The sequence below is a fragment of the Strigops habroptila genome, chromosome 2 (assembly GCF_004027225.2).
Source record: "Strigops habroptila isolate Jane chromosome 2, bStrHab1.2.pri, whole genome shotgun sequence".
In the NCBI taxonomy this organism is placed as follows: domain Eukaryota; kingdom Metazoa; phylum Chordata; class Aves; order Psittaciformes; family Psittacidae; genus Strigops; species Strigops habroptila.
Window position 1 is genome coordinate 2866008 of NC_044278.2, and position 16738 is coordinate 2882745.

The 16738-nt window shown below is 51.5% G+C and overlaps 2 protein-coding genes and 2 non-coding genes across 5 annotated transcripts in view; 1 reads left to right on the forward strand and 3 right to left on the reverse strand.

Annotated features, from left to right (window-relative positions):
• MPZL1 (myelin protein zero like 1) overlaps nucleotides 1–2078 on the reverse strand; it is a 41629-nt gene extending 39551 nt beyond the window's left edge. For both annotated transcript variants that reach the window (XM_030471937.1, XM_030471936.1), the window contains exon 1: nucleotides 1944–2078. In XM_030471937.1, the coding sequence (XP_030327797.1) occupies nucleotides 1944–2073 (130 nt within the window). In that variant the 5' untranslated portion in view covers nucleotides 2074–2078. The remainder of the gene's footprint in view (nucleotides 1–1943) is intronic.
• A 5730-nt stretch (nucleotides 2079–7808) lies between these two features.
• On the forward strand, nucleotides 7809–7880 carry TRNAP-AGG. Its single transcript has one exon. It is a non-coding gene; the product is annotated as a tRNA-Pro (tRNA).
• Nucleotides 7881–8306: 426 nt separating this feature from the next.
• On the reverse strand, nucleotides 8307–8378 carry TRNAP-CGG. Its single transcript has one exon. It is a non-coding gene; the product is annotated as a tRNA-Pro (tRNA).
• A 1699-nt stretch (nucleotides 8379–10077) lies between these two features.
• RCSD1 (RCSD domain containing 1) overlaps nucleotides 10078–16738 on the reverse strand; it is a 35172-nt gene continuing 28511 nt past the window's right edge. Inside the window, exons 4-7 of the mRNA XM_030471814.1 lie at nucleotides 16402–16473; nucleotides 14456–14659; nucleotides 13003–13633; nucleotides 10078–12152 (exon numbers count right to left, since the gene is read on the reverse strand). Coding sequence (XP_030327674.1) covers nucleotides 13016–13633; nucleotides 14456–14659; nucleotides 16402–16473 — 894 coding nt within the window. The 3' untranslated portion in view covers nucleotides 10078–12152; nucleotides 13003–13015. The remainder of the gene's footprint in view (nucleotides 12153–13002; nucleotides 13634–14455; nucleotides 14660–16401; nucleotides 16474–16738) is intronic.

Below are 16738 nucleotides of genomic sequence, written 5' to 3' on the forward strand. Positions count from 1 at the left end.
AAGCCCTCCCTAGAAGAAAATCCAGCATGAGCAAAGGGAATGGAAAGTGTCCTTGGAAATACAGCAGGAACTGGAATGACACATGCAAGCCGAGCAGAGCATATCTTACACAGGACTCCTTATAACCCCAAATGCTAGAGGTCACCTTTGCCCTACCAACCACTGACCTACTTGGCATATGCAAAAGAGATGAAGAGGCTGCACTCTGGTCACTTCTCCTGTGCAAAGATCTAAACCTTGTGCCAACTCCACACATGGACAACAACAACAAAAAAAGCCTTTTCAAAGCAGACAGGAGGGTTAAGGATGTGCAGTATAAGCTCAGAGAGAAGCCAACACAAGAGTAACTTCTGATTTGGGGTTAGAAAAAAAAAAATCAGCAGTTGTAGGGATGAGAACAGAAACACAGTTCAACACAGATAAGATAGTGATTTTAACATCCATTTATGCTTTTAAATTGCAATCTCCCTTTTTACATAGTCCCCACCCTAGGGAGGGTCTCTCTTCCAAAAGAGTATATCGTAGCTTTGCATGGTTTTAAGATACTGTATTTGGTTACATACCTCTGACTTTGAAGAATGATCTACTACTCCCAGCTACTCATAGCGTTACGGTAGTTGAACCTTTTGTTGTGGTCAGGGGAAATATGCTTCCTTCTTCTTTTACCTCCACATTTATTTTCAAAGAACTTATTTTTACTGTAAGCTATGTATCATATCTATATCTACCTACTTAATTCTAAATATTATGGCTGTCTCTGAAAATCTACAGCAAGCCTTAGCAGCATCTACTTGTATTTATTGCAAAATGCAGTAGTCTTAAATCCAAACAAGGCTATTTGGAAAGAAGTTGTTTAAAGTTTCTTATCACTCCGCACAGTTCCTTATTAAACCTCTTTCCAGATAGACTTACAGTTTTACACAGCCTTCCAGACATATGAACTGAGAAGGTATGAGGCTTCTTTATTTGAGTATTTATAACCGAAATACTCTGCAAAGTTTTACGCACTAAGCAAGTACTGCCAACCAAAAAAACCTTCAGATGCTGCACCATCGTTATCCATGCCTAGTATCTACATTCAGTACACAGAGCTACTTTGGGAAATGTGCCTGATCTTTTCATTCCATAATGATAAGTTAAATGCAAACCTCCTTGCCCTTCACGAATGTAAGCCACAGCAAAGTTAAGCATTGCCCTTTCCATTTCTACTGCTCCACGACCTCGTACTTATTCTCCATCTACACGAGTCTTAAGTGCTTCATTTTGGCTGATGTAATTACTCCTCCACCCAAACACTTCAGTACTAACCAAATCAAAGGTGCTTTCCAAGTCATGTACCACAACTCCAGCGTCCCCATTTTCCGGTCACCTCCTCGCCGCGCTGTGCCTCTCCTCAACAAAGAGGACTCGCGTTCTCTGACTCAATAACCATCCAAGAAGAAAACTGGCAAGCACGGCGGCAATGCCAGCCACGGGGCTGCCACGCATCACGCCCGCAGCACCACCGGGCCCTGACCGCGCCGGCTCCCTGGGACGGCCCCGGTACGGCCGGTAACGCGGCGAGGACCCTCGGGAACTGTATTCGAAGGACTCACCGGCTAGACCCAGCGCACGGATCCACCTCCCCGGAGCGGCGTCCCTTTGGTCCCCCCCTCCCGCCCGCCTCACCCCCGAGGGCCCGGCGGCTCCTCCACATGTCGGGCCGGCCCCTCGCTCCCGAACGCGGATCGGTGCGGGCGACCCCCGCCGGGCCCGACCCAGGCCGACGAGCCCAGCCCGCCGCCGCCACGCCGCGGGTGAGGTCGGGTCGGGACGGGTCGGGACGGGCAGCTCCCTCCACCGCATCACGATCCTCCCAGGCTGGGAGCGCAGCCCCGCGGGGGAAGCGGCGGCCAGCCGGCCCGCACTCATTCATTCACTCGTTCGTTCGTTCGTTCACTCACCGGCGGTGAGCGCGGCGGCGGTCAGCAGCCACACCGAGCAAGGGAGCCGCGCGGGAGCGGCGGCCGCCCAGCGCCCCTCCGCGCCTCCGGCCGCTGCCATCTTCCTACCGCCACCTCCCCGCACCCCCATTGTCCGCCCCCGGCCGCGGGCCCGCCCCCCGCTCCCCGCAGCCCCCTTCCCTCGCCGGGATAGGGCCCCACCGCTGTCACTCGCACACACCTCCTGCGTCCCGCCCACCCCCGCCCCGGCCCTGCCCTCTCCCCCTCCGAGGACTGGTCAGGAGAGTGATCCGTCAGGCCCGGCGGTCCTATCCAAGCAAGGAACGTATCTGCCCGCCCCCCGAGCCGGGCACGTAGCTCTCTTCCCCACACCCTGCGGTGGGGGATGTTGCTGTGGGCAAGGGGTGCCCGGGGGATGCGGGTGCAGGAGCGCGGTGGCGGCATCCTCCGCTGTGCTGGCGGAGGGGGAGACATCGAAACGGTCTCTCCGAGACAAACCTTCGGCCTCTGCAGGCATCGGGGCGAGCCCGGGCTGCCGCCCGTACGGCTGTGGCACTCCCTCTGCCTGGCTTCGCACCGCCCGCACCGTGGCCGCTGGCCTGAGTCCTTGCTGCCCTGCCGCCGCAAGGGAGAAGCCCTCACCTCGGGCTCTGGAACTGCCCAGGAGTTAACCACATGTGTGGAAGCTTATCCGAGTGCCTCCAGAGACACGATAACCATCCTCTATGTCTTCAACGTTAACAAGTACTGCAAATAACTGGCAGCCGTGCACATGGAGTTGTGCGTTTGTGAGTCAAGGCGTATATAAGAGCTGTGGGTCTACTGCTGTCGCAGCCTACGAGGGCCGCAGCAGGATTCCGTTTCACAACACAAGGCAGTGCCTGGGAGAGCCTCAACAATGTGCATCTCTTCTGGGGCATTACAAGGCCCAGTTTACCAAGGAGAAATGACAACAGGAGTAGACTGCAGTGCTCATTTAGTGCCCCAGCCTCTGTGCAGGGACTGGCAAGCGAGTTCCCCCAGATGCATGTTACTGTGCCAGATAACAATGTGCATCCTGAGTGCTTGGCCCAAACTGCCAAGAAGCATGAGAGCACTGCTGCAGGCCGCCAGCACAGCTGAGGGTGGACGCCCCCTGCCTCCACTGTGACCCTTCCTGTTCTTCCCTTTTAACTCAGCCTGTTCTGGCGTGTGTTGCCTTCAAGAACAGGCTCCTTCAGGAGCTCACCTGCCACACTGATCATGCAACTGCTTTTGCCTTCCGCCTGAAAATACCTGCTTGGAATTTCCCCCAGCTTTCTGACTGGGCTTCCTTCTGTCAGAGACTCCATAAGACCATGCTTTCGCCCTTCCTTCTTTATCTCCTTGCTTCAAGTCCTCTCTTTTGGGAACCTCTTTACATGCATTTCTTTTGCCAAGCTATGAATTTTAAAGAAGTTGCACCAGCTTAGTCATATCACAAGGCGATTGCTCACTGCGCCCGTGAGGCTCCAGAGGCCTGCAATGTACTCAGCTCCCTCCTGCCCACAGCTCCATGGATGCCAGCCCTCTCCCAGATGTATGTGCCACCGCTTTCTCCATCACTCTCTGGCCACTTGATCCTATCTGCAGATGAAAGGAACCACAGGAAAGCCCCTCTACTGTGTGTCATGTTGAGGAGGGCCATGATGAAGCAGGCCCCTATAAAAACACAGGCAAAAGCATTTTTTTCCCCAGCTATGGTGCAAGATACCAGGTTACGGTTCTCACGGGATTTCAAATGTAACAGCATATGCCTTCGTTATTTATGCCCTAGGAGGAAGCTCTGGAGTGTGTTCCTCAGGTAACCATTGCACATGTTTTCTAGAAACCCAGGCTACCAGAAATCCAGGACAGCAATTGGGAACAAAAGTCAACACAGGCAACTCTTTGTATCCCAGGGAGTTATCACCTTGTCTGGTTGCTGCCTCATTTAGTCCCTCTGACTGCCCTTGCAGGTTAGTCTTTAGCTAACTGATCAATACCCTCTCTTTCCAAATGGAGCCGAAAGTGATAAGCCTTTTATCCCAAGCCATTTTGCCTCAATACTCCCTCAGAGCTCTTCCTTTCCATGGAAACTTCACCTCTCCTCAGAGCTCTCCTCAGTGACTGGAAGTGCTCTACCAACACGGAAGCACCTGAATACCCAGAGTTCATTATTTACCTTCCGGTTCCTCAGTACTCCACAGTTTAAAAATGTTCAACCCCATGAACAGGCCAAGCTTCCTCTTCCTAGGCATTTCCTCAAGATAGGCAACCTAAAGTTTCGTTTGTTTTGTTCTTAAATATAAACTTTTTCTTATTCTCAAATATTCTGTCCTTCACAGCGCTTAGGCGTTCTCTTTTCATGGATGAATATGCCTGATTCAGCCACATGCGCCCATTGCCAGAACATTCCTACAATCTCTCCCTTCCTTGCCAGAACTGAGATAATGCTGTCACACGTACAGCCCTACAATTGCCCTGTTTGCTGTGTAGCTGAACTGCTGTTCAAAAGAGAGGACATCTGGGTGAGTATCTGGTCTACTTACTGAAGACCATTTTTTATCCAAATAGTAATTGATAATTGAGATAATAATGATCCAATTATTGTCTTCTGCTATTTCAAGAGAGGAAGCGGAGTCCTGGAACAACTTGTTCTGAGGAACACACATTGCATTTGTGTGCTATGACATGCTACTATTAAGGTTATGACAAAAAGAACTGGGAACACTTCTTGGAGTAAACTGTTAGATGCAAAGCCCACAACCCATACTACATAATTCCTTAATCCATCTTGGCACACAACTCCCTGATAAGCTAACCCAAATAAAGGTGTAGCTGCTGCTGTCCTTTTCCCCTCTGGCTATGCAACTCTACTCTCTGTCTAGCGACAATACTGGTATTTATTGAATTTCTTAGTCATTCAGCTCACATAGCTGGCCACAACCCCATTATTTCTGTCTGCATACGGAGAGGTGGCGAGTTACCTTTTCCTCACCCTGAGGCCATTGCCCGTAAGGCCAGAGCAGTGGCAGTGACAGAGCGGGGCCGCTCAGACAGTGGGGTAAGGGGAGACCATAGCAGCCATCTGGCAGGCTGCTGTCAAGTTGCCTAACTTGTTTCTGAGCTTTCTCACACGCAGTAAAATCAGCATTCAGTCCCACAGGAGAAGGAGAAATGCCTTTGTGTCTTTTTTGGTTTTACTTATCACAAGAGGAAAGTCCAAAGCGTGTTGCTGAGGGAGAGGTTAAATACATTTTTTCATGGTTATTGTTTATGTTAGAAATTCAGGCCTTTGTTTTCCTACTATTTTGGAGAACTTTCTAGTAGCTTGCCAGAGAGAGCAAGCAGGATTATGATGTCAAACAAAAGAAGGGTAACATCTGCTAGGAGGAGAAGCAAATATATTCAGACTGATTTTACATTTTTAATGAGTTTGATTGTTTTCTATTTAGCCTCCCTCTCTATACCTCCTAGAGGAATTGTAGACACTATTTAGTGTGCAGAGATGTGCATTCCTGCAAAAAATACCCCACACAACATGCTCATTTTGAGACAGTAAAAGAAGAGCATGAGAAAGAGAAGACAGGCTCTATTTGTAAAAGTATTGGGTGTCTGTTACATTACTTTTTCCTCTGCGAGTTGGGAGAAATTGCGATTGGCAGATAGTGCTGCATTTATGTTTGCTGCGGTTAAACAGAAATGCATTGGTTCTTTCAAAACTCAGAGTGGGCAGCAGCACAGTAATTGCATATGATACTTGAAGAGTTTGATAATTATTCTTCATAGAATCACAGAACACCAGGTTGGAAGGGACCTCGAGGATCATCTGGTCCAACCTCTCTAAGCAAAGCGTGACCTAGATGAGATGTCCCAGCACCCTGCCCAGCTGAATATTAGAAACGTTCAAAACTGGGGAATCTACCACTTCCCTGGGGAGATTATTCCAAAGGCTGGTTGTTAGTATTGTGAAAGATGATGTTCTCATATCCAGACGGAATCTTCCCAGGAGTAACTTGGGCGCGTTCTCCCTCATCTTTTCCATGTGACTCCTTGTAAAAAAAGAGTCTCCATCGTTGTAGCCACCCTTTAAATACTAGATCATGGTGATAAGGTCTCCCCTAAGCTTTCTTTCCTCAAGGCTGAACAAACCGAGTTCTCTCAGCCTGCCCTCACGTGCCAGGCTTCCCAGTCCTTTGAACATCATTGTGGCTGTTATCTGGACCTTCTCCAGCCTGTCCATATCTCTTCTGTATAGTGGGGACCAAGACTGAACACAGTATTCCAGGTGTGGCCTGACAACTGCTGGGTGGGATAATGACTTCTTTATCTCTGCTCGTGATGCTCTTGTTGACGCAACTGATTCTATTAAGAAAAAAGTCTTGGACCCACTCGAATAACTCATCATTAGCATCCTTTTGCATTTTTTGCCAGGATAAGTGTTCTGAGGAAACCTTAAAATGCAAAAGGATGCTAATGATTCCAGTGATGAACTGATGCTAAGAAACAACTTGAACCACAAGTATTCTTGATACCCTTGATATCAAGATAAAAAAAAAAAGTCCATAAAATGAAAGCAATTATTTTTCCCATCTCTCCCTCCTATTTTCCTCCCCAGTTTCTTGGAATATTGGCAAAATTAGTTTAGCAGCTGTTACTGTACAGAGATAAGAGGCAAGGTAGCACTGATCTCTACCATGACCAGCGTCAGTGTTTGTTTTAAGAGGACGCTAATAGTCGAACAAGTCTGTGTAAAATCATCACCTGTAAGGCAGGAAAGTAACGTCACCCCTTGGCTATAGTAGTTTTAACTTATGGAAGTGAATCATGAATTTCCCTTCTTTTGGTTGGGGTTTGTGGTTTGACTGTTTGTGGTTAATGTCTAGACATGTATTAGGCAGATTGTGCACACAAGGGTAGATAAGGCTGCCATAGTGGCTGGAAAAAACACGGAGAGCAACAGCATGCACAGTGACAGTGCATGTCATAGTGACCTCATAGCAGCCTTCCAGTATCTGAAGGGGGCTACAAGGGTGCCAGAGAGGGACTCTTCATCAGGGACTGTGGCGACAGGGACAAGGGATGATGGGTTTGAACTGAATCGGGGGAAGTTCAGGTTGCGTGTAAGGAAGAAGTTCTTCCCTGTGAGGGTGCTGAGGCGCTGGCGCAGGTTGCCCAGAGAAGTGGCAAATGCTCCATCGCTGGCAGTGTTCAAGGCCAGGTTGGACAGAGCCTTGGGCATGGTCTAGTGTGAGGTGTCCCTGCCCACGGCAGGGGGTTGGAACTGGGCGATCTGAAGGTCCTTTCCAACCGGAGCCATTCTGTGATCCCATGATTCACCAGCAGTATGGAGCACTGCAGAAACACAGGCCAGGCTGTGCACCCGAGACGTGTTCGCACTGTCCCGGCAAGCGCGGGGCGGCGCGGTCCCTGTGAGCGCCGATCACCCACCCCGCAGCGGGCTGCAGGCCACGCCGGCCGGGCCGCGGCACCCCTGCCCCTCACCGGCACCGCGGGCCCGGGCGGGCACGGTAAATCGCGGGGGTCGCGGCCCCCAGGCTGAGGCAGGGGGAAACTTCGGCCCTCGCTGCCTCCAGCTGGCCCCGCTCTGCAAACGCCGGGCTGCCACGTTCTCCGCCTCGCGTTTATCTAACGCTGTTTTCAGGGGGCTTCTCGTCTGTGCCCGTTAGGAGCGCTCAGGCACGGCCGCGTAAAGAGCGCGTTCCGGCCCGGCGAGCCGGCCCCGCTCGCCTCTGCCGCAGCTTCTCTCAGCCCGCGGCCTGCACCGCGCCCCGCTGCGGGCAGCCCCGGCGGGACGGCGGGTCCGGGCTTCCTCTGTGAGGGAGAGAAAACTATGCTCATGGCGGCTCGTTGGTCTAGGGGTATGATTCTCGCTTAGGGTGCGAGAGGTCCCGGGTTCAAATCCCGGACGAGCCCGGCTTTTATTTTTTTGCCCTGCCGCCAGTGATGCGCCCGGTGCCCTCCGCCGCGGCGCTTCAGGCAGAGCGCGGCTCCCACCCGCAGCGAGGGGACACTGGCAGGACTCGCAACGAGTGACGCTCTTTTTAATGCAAGGAATGAGCGTGGAAACTAGCAAGGAAAGGGTCACCCCTTCCGCCTAAAGCCCCCGACGAGACGGGGCTGTGGGGCGCCCCGTGCCCGCGGGCCCAGCCCCGGTACCCCCGGCGGCTCTACCTCCGCACCACCCGGCTGCGCCGCCGCAGCTGCTCGGAGTCTGCCGCTCCCCCCCAGCACCAGCGCCCACCCTCCCGCCGCGGGCGGGCCCGAGGCGCAGAGGCATGAAAACGCAGCGGGGCACTCAGGCAGCAAAATAGGAGGTGCTCACGCACCCCCTTTCCCGGCGGGCTCGTCCGGGATTTGAACCCGGGACCTCTCGCACCCGAAGCGAGAATCATACCCCTAGACCAACGAGCCGCTCTCTCATCCGCTCCCCACCTCAGCACTTCATTCTCTTCCCGCCTCCTACCGCCCAGTGCTTCCGTGGGTCTGCCCTCCCCCGACTCCCAGTGGTTCTGCCCACCGCTTCGGAAGACACCATTCCTCTCCCTAACAGCGGAGGTTGCTGCAATTTCTTACCCCCCCACCCAGGGTAACCGTTGGCATCGCCCTTCCCTCGACCCTACGGCTCTGCTCGGCAGAGGCGATTCCGAGCTGCCCGGGCGGAGCAGCGGCCGCCGCGGCGCTGTCCGAGGGTCGCAGGAAGACCCGCACCCCGCGTCCTGCCTCCGCTTCGCGCTTGCACCGGGCAGCGGCAGGCACGGCCAGCGGGTTGGAAGCCGGGCGAGCTCATTCTCAGCTAACGGAAGGGGAGGCAGTGGGGTACACACATCGTCCTCCCCCGGCCGGCTTTGGTTTGTCCCGCCCGCGCTGCGCCCCCTCGCGGTGTGAGGCGGAATGGCGGGTTCCGCTCTGGTCGCTGCGGCGGGCGGGAGCGGCCGGGGGCTCCCGGGGAGGCGCCTCAGCAGCGGCGGGGGGGGGGGGAGTGTTTCTCGTGTTGTGGCCCACAGGAGGCAATGGCGTTCCCCTTGCGTTCTGCACCCGTGCTGCCGCTTTAGCTCCCGCTTCGTCCCTCATGGGCTGTATCCTGCAAATGGCTCCTGTCAGCATCGAGCACCCCCTCATTTTCCACACCTCTAAACCAGCCTCCCACATCTTTCAAAAAAGTCCTATTCCTCCCATCAGTAATTGCTCTCAGTCCTTAACCATCCGGCACTTTCTTGTGTCTCGCAGTATGGTTTAAACACAGTCCAGTAAAAAAATAACCATAAACCCAAGAAGATCCCAGCTAAACACAGCAACTACAGTCTCCTTGCTCTTGTGCTGCATTTCTTTCTCCACTTGATCCTTCTTCTTGCTCTTTTCCACCCTTCCCCCCAATTTAAAGCTCTTCTGGCCTGTAAGGTTGTGCTTTTACTACTTTTAATCTTTGAAGCACTATTCACACCAGAGGAATTACATAAAATATATCAGATTTGTATTGCTGAGGGCATTTTCCTGTTTGGCCATCGGCGTTCATATACCTGTCGATTTGACAGATACGTATGGGTCAGAATAGGCACCCCCCACCCAGTACACCAAGATAAGCTGTGGTCTATATTCCAGTCAAAACTGTTTGACTAGGTATTCCTTGTGGATACACCACCACGCTGCCCAAGCCAACATTTCCTGATAGTATGGATAGTATTCCTGCAACTTGTAAAGCCATCGAGGATGGAGATGATGATGCAACTTCTGGCACAGCACGTCTCTAAACTGATGATTGCCAGAGGCTGGGAAATCTCACAGGAAGGATCACTGTGTGTCGCCTTGGGGGTTTTTGTGCTTCCCCTGAACTAGGATGCTGTTGGAGAAATGGCACTAGGCGAGATGGCTTCACTTTCTTCTGTTCCTTGGTACATGATACCTGCAGGGCTGGGGCAGGGAGCGTGGCTGCTTTCCCCAAAGTCACTGCTGTCCCTAAAGAACACCTTCCTTTGTGGATTAAGCATGTTGATGTTAAAATGCAACAAATTAAATTAAAACTGTTCCAGTGGCACCCCTGTTTTGCCTGCCACTACCAGGTCTCTCCATCCTTCCTCAGGCTCCTTCATCTCCCCAGAAGGAAACACACAGATTTTGTTTTGGCTTGGTTTTATTCCACCATTTATTTCTTCTGTTTCTCCCTCGGATTTCCATTCCCTTGCTCGGGACACCCATACTCATTCTCTAAACAGGCACACATATATCTATATATATAGTAAGGCACAATCACTCACATCCAGATGGGACACTCTGCTGAGAGAAGAAACAGGGTACAGTGAATGATTGCAGCCTGCCCTGGAATACAAGCTCTAACAAACAGATTAAAATGGATTCAAAGGCAACAATGCTCCACAGCATGGCTCCAAAGGATGTGGGGTCCTCTGTGTCCAACAAATCCACGCTACATGAGAGGGTCAGCACCACTGGCTCTCAGCAAACGACACCTTGGTGCTCTCACCTGGGAAAAAGAAAGGCAGGGCACAGAGCCACTTCTTTCCTTGTGATTTTAGAGCTGGTGAACAGAAAGGGGATATCCCTCAAAACCATTGGGGATGTGTTGCAGAGTCCGCTCAAGGGCACATGTGGGTTCTGTGTGTAACGTGCTTGTTCCTGTGCAGAGAGACAGGGACAACCTGAGTTTCTGACTCTCCCCAGCTAAACGGTTGCTAGGAGGAGCTTTGTGATGGGTGAGGAGGAGCTGGCTGGTTCTGCCCTTGGTCTCGGTAGCTGCATCTGTTGCTGGGTACAAGGTGGCTGATGGCAGGTTCAGGCATTCATCCCCGACTGTTCACACCACCTAACAGCTCGCTGGCTCCTTGGCTCAGCTTCTGACAAGCCTGGCTGGCTGTCTCCAGTGAGCTCAGACTTGTCCGCAGCTCTATGTCGTGCTGTGGACATGAGCCCCATGGCCTTGAGCCAGAGCAGCTTTTTATCAGGACTGCAGATACAGCTTCAAGCAATGCTGTCAGGAAACTGGTCAGGGGAGGGTCTGCCATCTATCTTTCTGAAGTAACTTATTTCTTATGGTCAGCAAATACTCTCCAGGTGAAAAGCCTTTTTTGACTTAGCAACTGCTAGACCCATGACTTAACCGGCACCTGAAGAGTGAATGCAACTCTAGTACAATGCCTAAATACTTAGGAGAGACTGGCTATCTGCCCTCCACCAATTCATATTCAGCCAGGCCATACGACTGGAGACCTCTTCTTTGACCTACATAAAATCAACCAGCTGTTCCCAGTGAACCAGGATGCTTTCTATCATGAGTGGCACTCAGTGGCCATACACTGGAAGTTTCAAGAGAGAATCCAGATGGGATAGGGTCTGGAAGCGAGAAAGACTGATGGACAGGCAGCCCTTCTAAATCCGGATTGGAGTCCTGAGCCAGATAAAAGAAGTTGCCCTGTTGACCTAAGCGGCACATCACAGCTACACATCAGCACATTTTCTGTGCATCAAATCTGTTGGTTGTTACTTTCCACCAGCACTAAAAACACCCCAAAGGCGAAGCACACAGAAAAACTGCCTAGCGTAGCTTTCTGTTTCACAGATCAGCCAGTTCAACCCCACTTCAAAGGGATTTTAAGCTTTATGAGCAATTTCCTAAGAGTTTTCCTGTGTTCAGGGTTCACATTGTCTGCCATACAGCGTATATGGAGAAAACATACTTTTTCCTACTGTTAAAACATTATTTACTGAAATTTGAAAATCCAAAATATTTCAAAAGAAGCTTCCAAAAAGGCACCATACATGTATGTATGTAACTGATGAACTTCATCTAAGACCAATACAGGGGAGAAGAAAAAGACGTTTTGGAGCAGGATGAAGAAGCAGAGGGACCAGGAGCGGTGGTGGATGTTGGCTCCAGGACAGCACGTATCAGGTCTTTCAGTCCCCAGATATCACCGAGGAATGTCAGACACCACCTCAGTTTTGAGCTCCGAAGCAACCGCAAGCCGGTCTCTTGTTCCAACTGTCCCAAAATATGATGGTGCAGAGAGCCAGCGAGCTGCCACTCAGCTCAGGGATGAGTCTGGACCTCAGAGGATATCCGTGTTCTGCTCCTCTCCTGCCACTGAAGGTTTGCCACCTTGTAGCTTCCACCTTGATTGGGTTAGATGGCTCCTATTCGCATGTTAAGTCTCCTGTGCCCTGCTTGGGTATGTCCTTTTGAGAGGGGAAAAGGAAATTACACAAAATAATCATGTGTCTAAGTAAACACAGTGCTGGGGTGCGGGCTCTGTCACTTTGGTATTTCTTTGGGGGTACTGTGATAGTTTCTGTGCTAGGATGCAAAGGCAAGATGCAGCCTGAGCACCAGCCTGCTTCCTTCAGTTACTTCTTGCCAAACCAAGGAGGCATTAGGAGAAGGAACAGGTGATTGAGGTGGAATGATATATTTCCTCAGGCATCTGTGGCTACATTATCAGTGGTTAGAGAACGTGTAAGAACCTACATGCAAAAAGCTCTGCTTGAGCCAGTGGAAATCCTCTCTTATTTCAAGTGGCAGAGGCCCGTGTCTGCATGCTTACAGGACTGGTCAGGAAACTGGTACGTGTGTAAAGACTTTTTTTGCTAGCAAAGCTAACAAGCTAAACACATGTATATATAGAGAATGTATGCATGTGTATCTACAATGTGTGCACACATATAAACATGTATATGTAAAGAGGCATACTAAGATAGTATATAGGTGGTTACTGCTGGGGAAAAGTGCTTTTTACTGAAAGTACTTTAAAATTGCTTCCAAACCAGCAATTGAGCAGGGTGCCCAGCGAGCAAAGGCACCGTTTTACTCGATCCAGAATCAGCTTTGCTTCTTCTCCATCCTCTCTGTAACGCCACCCAGGATGGCTGTTTGGGTTGTTTAAATTCCCTGCCTTGCAGCCTCTGCAGGCCTGAGATTTGATACTTTTGAGGGGTGGGGAGCAGCAAAAATGATTGAAAATTGCCATTTTCAATAATAAGCAAAACAGTCTGGTATTTTAGGAGCCATCATCATGCTGACCTGTCTTACCTGTGCGTCACGGTTACGCTGTGCCCTGGTCCTGCATAGCTGACGTTGAAGGCTCACTGGCAGTCTCTAAACCCACCGCGTCCTGCAGCGGTTCAGGGGCCAGTGGTGTTTCTTCTGATGTTCCCCGTGTGACTGTGCTCTCACTGGTCTCCTTTGCTTCAGCTTCTTCCTTCTCCTTGTCCCCCTTTTCCTGTTCACAGGCACTGTCTTGCTGCTCTTCTTCCTGGGGACCGTCGCACACCTTCTCCTCCTTGTTGCCAGAGGGAGGCTGGGGAGAATTCTCCTCTGGGGCACCACGACACTCTTCCTCCTCCTTTGTATCCCCTGCATTACTCTTGCAAGGAGTCATTTCCTCTGCCTCTTTTTCTCCTTTTTCTTCATCTTCTGATCTGCTGGATTCTCTCCTTGATGGGGGCTTCCCATCAGACCCTTTGTGTTTCTTTTGCTCTTTGCTCCCTGTTTCTGCCTCCTCTGTCTTGCTCTTGGGCCCAAATACCTCATCCCCATCTTCCTTGGCACCATTTTCTGGAGAGATGTTGACCCCTAAATCTTCCCCATCTCCGTACTCAGACAGAGATCTTCGGAACTTCCTGGAGGGGGGCCTGCGCTTTATCGATCCCCGTGTCCGCACCTTGGAGGCAGGAAAAGCAGACATTGAAGCAGTCAAAAGAGTGCTGCTGGAAAGCATGAAAGCACAACAGAGGAAAAATAGCAGAAAAAGCTTGATTGCTACCCTGGTGGCCTCACTTTTCATGCTCTGCTACTGAGAGGTAGGGAGAAGGCGGCTCCCTGCCAATGAGAGATGTCCTACTTTATAGGACAAGCAGCTCCCTAATATATGCATCCTTTCCTTCTGTAAAGATGGTGCCAGAGATCATTGTCCCAATTAAAACCGTGGTTCCTTGTCCAAGTTAGACCCTAACCCCAAGGATGCTGCCTTCATTACACAGATGCTGCTGACTTTGGATATCTCAGCCATTTCTGCTCTTGGCAGTTTGGTGGTTGAGGAAGGAATCTGCACTCTAGCTGATGATGGTGAATGCAGGTTACAGGTCCCCATTTAAGTGCTGAGCAGTCTGTGGGGACACCTGGCAACCACTGTGCTCTGCACGGCTTCCTAAACTGCGCCTCAGCCACCCTTGACATGTGCTGCACATGGCACCACCTTCTCATAGCACTCCCTGCCCAGGTACCAGCCACCCTCTTACTGCTGAGCTGAAGTGGCTGGCTCCTGCCACTTTCATCCCTTCGCTTTACCCACTGGCCTGGGAAAAGCTGCTGGAGCTGCTGGAGCACAAAGCTCTGTACGCAGGTGAGCAGAGACGAGGCGCAACAGAGCTACACTGACAGGCTGTTTTGAACCTGGGACTGAGGGCTACAGCCTCCTCTTCATTCCCAAGCAATAAGCAAGCCTTACCCTGCTGTGATGGAGAAATCCTAGCACATACTGTACCTTGTTATAGAACTGGAGCTGAGTGCCTTCCGGGGGTTGATCAAAGCTCACTGGCGTCTCACTCGCTTCACTGGGCTGGGACTGAACCCCGGGGCTGCTGGGCGTCGAGGGAGGGGTGCTGAACGGAGAAACCAGGGCTTTCAGACCAGGGCTTTTGGGAGATGCTCCCGGCAGCAGAGCAGCTGGAGCAAAAGCCAGATTGGCCTGCAGAGAAAACATCCCCGTCACGGCGTGCAGGACACCAGCGTGTACTACATGCGGTAACCACACGGAGGAACCCTTGCTCTCGCCACGGGAGCTGCCGCATCTCTCAGCTGTCACAACCCACACACCTCCTGGTTATGAGTCTTTCCCGCTGACACTGTCAACAAACAAGTTCGGGCAGAGAAGTTATGACTGGACATCTGCCCTTCCCCAGCAGCTGGATCTCAGGACGTGTCTTTTTGTCATCCTGAGGCCTTTGGGGATTTTCCAGTGACCCAGCCAAGCCTGCGCAGTCTACAGTGGCTGAGGTGGGAGAAACTCTGAACAAGCAGCCAGCAATCACTTCAAGATTTAAACCACCCCTGTGTGTGCCCAAGCAGACCTCTCATTTTAAAGCCTGGTCTGCAGATCTTCTGAATGATCTGTGAAGTCATGAGGAGCAAGAAGACCATGGAAAGAAACAACCTTGTGACTAATCGTGGCAAAACACTTCCTGCTGGTCTGTCACAAAAAAGCTCTCGAAGGCAAATGTCCTTGGGTGCATGAAGGGACAGTGCTATGAATAGGCTTACGCTGTGTCAGAGCAGGCACTGAGCTCTGGAGCCACACGTGCTGCCAGGAGAGGCAGCTGGCAGCGGCAGGGCACTATATCCACAGGCTATCGAGTGCTGAGCTGCCCTCAGTGGCATGAATCAGCCCCTGGGGAGAGATACAATAAGGGCAGGAGGCACTGGGTGTGTTTGTGCGTAACAGGGAATCGAGGCGAGGGAAGCGCAGAGCTTCCAGGCACACGCAGGGGAGCGACAGAGCCCGGAGCACACTCCCTGCTGCCAGGATTGTAGCTGTGCCAGCTCCCCAAATCGGTGCAGGTGACTCGATTTAATGTGTAAGGGGGCTGGAGCACCTCCTGTACAACAACAGGCTGAGAAAATTGGGGCTGTTCAGCCTGGAAAAGAGAAGTTGTGTGGAGACCTCAGAGCAGCCTTCCAATATCTGAAGGGGGCTACAAGGGTGCCGGAGAGGGACTCTTCATCAGGGATTGTAGCGACAGGACAAGGGGTTTGGGTTTAAACTTAAATAGGGGAAGTTCAGGTTAGACACAAAGAAGAATTTCTTTACTGTGAGGGTGGTGAGGCACTGGAATGGGTTGCCCAAAGAACAGTGCCCTGGCAGTGTTCAAGGCCAGGCTGGACAGAACCTTGGGCAAAATGGTCTATTGTGAGGTGTCCCCTGCCCACGGCAGAGGGTTGAAACTAGATGATCTTAAGGTCCTTTCCAACCCAAACCATTCTATGATTCCATGGTTTAGACTGCTGCAAAGAAAGAGCTGGAAGACGTCTCAGCCAGGGTTTCCTTCACTTTTGTCTCACGAGCTGCATATAAACTGAGGTGCCTGCCCCTGCTCCCTGCCTGAGCTGTGCTACTGCCGTGCCCATGCCCAGCCACGTACCCCACACATCCAAATGATCCTGACCCACACACTGACCTGCCTATGGACATGTCTGAGGATCACCGGACAGTTTCTGACACTGGTTACCATTGCTAGACCTGCTCTGCCTTTCTTGTTTGTGTGCTGTGGGACTGGGCCCTCCTCAGTGAAGCCTCTGTCCTGCTTACCCAGATGTCATCCTTGACTCCTGGATCCTCTTCCCCCGTGGCTGTTCCGCAGGGGGAGCAACTATGACAAATGCCAATCAGTTTTAATTTGCTGGGGCAGCCACGTGGGCTTTTGCGGGACCTACCTGCAGCTTTTCAATCATGGGGGAGCTTTTCACCTTGACCTTGGGAACGGGGCAAGCATTTGGAGACCGCTTCTGCAAAGCAAAATGAAACATGAAAAAGTCACAGTAAAGTAGGTGAAAAAGAGAAAATATAGTAGAAAACTTGGAAGAGAGAAGCAGAAAGTACTAGTAGGGGGGCAAATGAAGCCTTATATAGTGTCTTCACACAAAAGTTTGCTTTCTTCTTTCCTGACCATGCCCTCCTTTTGTCCTCTGGCTATCCTAGGGTGCTGCATACATGTATCCTTCCTATGGGAGAAAAGGTGACTGTCTACTTTCTGGCTGAAGTATCGGAGTT